The sequence below is a fragment of the Arachis ipaensis genome, chromosome B05 (assembly GCF_000816755.2).
Source record: "Arachis ipaensis cultivar K30076 chromosome B05, Araip1.1, whole genome shotgun sequence".
Lineage (NCBI taxonomy): Eukaryota > Viridiplantae > Streptophyta > Magnoliopsida > Fabales > Fabaceae > Arachis > Arachis ipaensis.
The window spans coordinates 19,938,783-19,942,787 of record NC_029789.2 but is presented as its reverse complement, the minus strand read 5'-3'; the positions used below and the strand labels follow the sequence as shown (position 1 = coordinate 19,942,787).

The 4,005-nt window shown below is 37.4% G+C and overlaps 1 protein-coding gene across 1 annotated transcript in view; it reads left to right on the top strand.

The window, feature by feature from the left end:
* Positions 1 to 3,652, top strand: part of LOC107643270 (protein phosphatase 2C 70-like) — a 4,290-nt gene extending 638 nt beyond the window's left edge. The window contains 11 exon segments of the mRNA XM_016346861.2: positions 29 to 457; positions 561 to 736; positions 840 to 998; positions 1,635 to 1,778; positions 1,871 to 1,932; positions 2,041 to 2,176; positions 2,207 to 2,298; positions 2,672 to 2,787; positions 2,885 to 3,014; positions 3,275 to 3,329; positions 3,429 to 3,652. Of these exon segments, the coding sequence (XP_016202347.1) occupies positions 29 to 457; positions 561 to 736; positions 840 to 998; positions 1,635 to 1,778; positions 1,871 to 1,932; positions 2,041 to 2,176; positions 2,207 to 2,298; positions 2,672 to 2,787; positions 2,885 to 3,014; positions 3,275 to 3,329; positions 3,429 to 3,587 (1,658 nt within the window). The 3' untranslated portion in view covers positions 3,588 to 3,652.

The window sequence follows — 4,005 nt, the reverse complement described above, 5'->3', positions numbered from 1 at the left end:
AATCTTGCGAATCTTGCGTCACTTCCCTCGATTCAACACTTGTCTTCTGAATCCCCAATTTTGTAGGTCGCTGTTGGTGAGCTAGAGAGACCTCTCGTTCGCGAAGAAGGTGATGCCAACGATGCCAATTTGCCCTCCAATAATAATAGCAATAATCAGAGCAATGAATTGGCCAGAGATTATGATCTCGAAGGTGCTTGTCACCCCAACGAAGTTCATTTTCGCTCTCCTCGATCACTTGGCCTTGTACGCAAGCCGAGGCTTCCGATTCGAAATGCGCCACCGCAAGGGGATGCTTTGGTTTTAGATGTTATGTCTGCAGACTCTGTTGATGTTGGTCAAACCCTCAGGCTTTCTCCTGCTCTCTTAGCTGAAGCACAAAAGCATCACCATCAGCATCAGCATCTCCAGAATAATAGGGTTCTGGATTCTCTGGAGAGAGATATCCTTGGTCAAAGTAATTTCTTAACTCTCTTTTGATTTGTTTGCAGCTGCTATGTGTTATTTGCATTGTCTTGATATGCCAAACATGTCAACATGTATCTGCGTTAGGAGTGCAGGAAGTTGCCTTACTCTGGAGGTTATCAGTGGTCCTTCCCGGGGGATTCGATGTTCTGTACAGTCTATGAATTCTGCTGGTCTGCCCCTCACCCTGGGAAGAGTTCCTCCAAGCGATTTGGTGATAAAGGATTCAGAGGTTTCGGGAAAGCATGCCATGATAAATTGGAATTTGGATGTAAAAATTCTTTTTCTTTTCTTATGTTCCCTTGTAACTGCATTGGGTTTTCGACGATGTCTGGTATGGTGTGCAGTAATCCTTGTTGAAAATTATTTTTCAGAAAATGAAATGGGAGTTGGTGGATATGGGTAGCTTAAATGGAACACTCTTGAATTCTAGGCCAATCAACCATCCAGACACTGGAAGCAGGCTTTGGGGAGATCCAGTGAATCTTGCTGATGGCGATATCATAACACTTGGAACAACATCGAACATAAGTGTATGTGTTCTGGCTGAATCTCATTTAACTGCCACCTTTTGGATTATTATAGATGCAAAGTTTGTATTTTTATTGGTGATATTAGATGCGAAGGGACTGTCTTTAGGTTTTATGGGTGGATAAAATTTAGTTGGTAATCTATAAACAAGTTTCCTGTACCCCATTGCTATCCAATAATACTTTTACATGGGAATATTTTGTAGTCTTTCTTTGGAGATTTATTTAAATACAGTTTCCTTCATGTTTCCTGCATACAGAATAGGGGGATAAGTTTTTTTTATATAATATAGAATTTAGCTAAGCTGAATCATACTGCAGTTTCCTTTTAGATTGAGTCAGAGAGCAGTTTTTATTCTTCCAATATACTGCCTCCCCTAACAGTGGGGTACTAATTAGGCTATATGTGATTATTTTTTCTTTGTTCAGAAAAAAGCAGATTCTTGTATATGATCTTAAAAAGTCTCAATTTTGAAACTTCACTATACAATCTATGTGCTATATTGTTTACATTATCATGGTGATACTTGGAGTGAGCATGCAGTTGTGCTTATATTTTTGGATGCCATAGATTATGGCATTTGCTTCTTTTGTAAAACAATCCTATACTTACTTCTATGTTACTTTATTGTATGGCAGGTTCATGTTGCTGCACAAAATCAGCAACGCATTCCATTTGGAGTTGGTATGGCATCAGATCCCATGGCTTTGCGTAGAGGAGCAAAACAGCTTGCTATGGAAGATGTTTGCTATTATCAATGGCCTCTGCCTGGGCTGGATCAGGTTCTGTATATATTCATGGCATTCCTTCAATAGTTTGTTTTTCACAATTATATAGGGAGTGGAGCTAACCCACTTCAATGCCCAATTTGCAGTTTGGGCTATTTGGTATCTGCGATGGACATGGTGGAGATGGGGCTGCTAAATCCGCAAGCAAGTTAGTGTTTAAATTTTAGTGGAGGCCAAATTTTATATCCTGATCCATGGTTCTTGCTCTTCTTAGTATATGAAATATTACTAATTTTTCTCAAATTTCTTTTTTCAGACTTTTTCCTGAGATAATTGCTAATATATTATTGGATTCATCAAAAAGGGAGCGGATTTTATCACTTCATGATGCTTCAGAAATTCTAAGAGATGCATTTTCTCAAACAGAAGCATGCTTGAATCATTACTATGAGGTATTGTGTGCTCCAATAAACTCTTTGCAGGGATGTACAGCAACAGTGCTTCTGGTGTGGGCCGATGGTGAAAATTTCTTTGCACAATGTGCAAATGTTGGAGACTCTGCCTGTGTTATGAGGTATGTTTATCCAAGGTGGGATGATAATTGGACTATCAGAAATGAAATAATATTGTTGATGGTTTAGACTTGCTTCGCTTCTATTGTTAGACGGAGAGACACACATTCTATAACTCCATTGGTGGATAATACTTTTGTACATGAACATCCTGTCCTTTGTTGTTTTAGAATTTTTGAGGTATAACAAACTTTTGAAAAGAATTGAGTGTGGAATTTTTCTATTTGTAATTCATATCATTATGAAGTTTTGTCAAGTTTTTGCAGTATTTTAGGTGCTTATATGTAACAATTGCTGTATGTGTTGGTTTACCTGGACCGGAGTTCTTGTTGCTATGATGGGTATATGAAACTCATCAATTATTATTTTTGGCAGTGTAAATGGGGAACAAATCAAGATGTCGGAAGATCACAAGATAACAACTTATTCTGAAAGACAGAGAATTGAAGAGACTGGTGAACCATTGAAAGATGGGGAAACACGTTTATATGGTATGCGGAAAATTTTATTCATTAAAAAAGAGGATCACTTTTCTCAATCTCAATATTGACTTGGCAATTGCTGTTTTTGGTTCTCACATTGATGCAGGGATAAATCTTGCAAGGATGCTTGGGGACAAATTCCTGAAACAGCAGGATTCCCGGTTCAGCTCAGAGCCTTATATTAGTCAAGTTGTGCATATTGATCAAGCAAGCAGGGCTTTTGCCGTTCTAGCTAGGTGATTTTGCTTATGATATATGCTTTTTATGAATATACTTTTTCAGAAGAACAGAACTTGTCTTAATATACTCAGTCTGTGTCTTACGACTTAAGAGGATATCTTTCTAGAATTAGTATGGGTGAAATAAGTGGCTTTATTAAAATCTTGGTCTTTTTGGTTTCTGAGAACGCTTTAGTCCCTATGAACTATTTTAGTTTATTTGCTTTCACATTCATATTTTGCTATTGTAAATATGCTTTCGTATCTGCAAATTTCAGTGACGGGCTTTGGGATGTCATCAGCATGAAGAAGGCAATTCAGCTAGTGCTTCAGGTTTTACACTAAACTTTTGTTTCTATTCGGAGTTTATTTGGTGCTATTGTGCTATTTCGCAGCAATTTGTTCTAACAGTTTGTTTTCTCAAATGCACAGATGAGGGAGAAATACTGTACAGAGAGAGAGAATTTAGCAGAAAAGATTGCTAGTTCATTGTTGGCTGAGGCTAAGACACTCAGAACAAAGGACAATACCTCTGTAATTTTCTTAGATTTTGATAGCTTCAATAGATTTTCTTGTAAAGTTGAATCCTAGTATGAATTAGGAATAGTGATATAGTAATGGTAATATATATAATTCTCATTCTCTTGAACTTGTTATTTTTCCCTTCTTAAGGTTATCTTGGTGCAAAAAAGAAGAAACCCTTAAAATACATAAGGGAAGCCAACGCTCACACAGATTTTTCGGCCTAAAAAACTATGCTTGGAGACTACTAAAGGCTTATATAATCCAAAAACTAAAGACCTCTTTTTATGGTAAGGGAAGGATAGGTCCCATAGACTTATGATTCGCCCCTGACCAAAAAGAAGGGAAGAAAGAAGAACTTATGGTTCAATAATTGAAGGAAATATAAAAAAGATGGGAATAACCTGTCTCAGTAGGTCTCTGGAAAAGTGTAAAAACAATAAGGGTCTGGGGAGATATCTTCACACTGATGCTCAAATTACCGAAA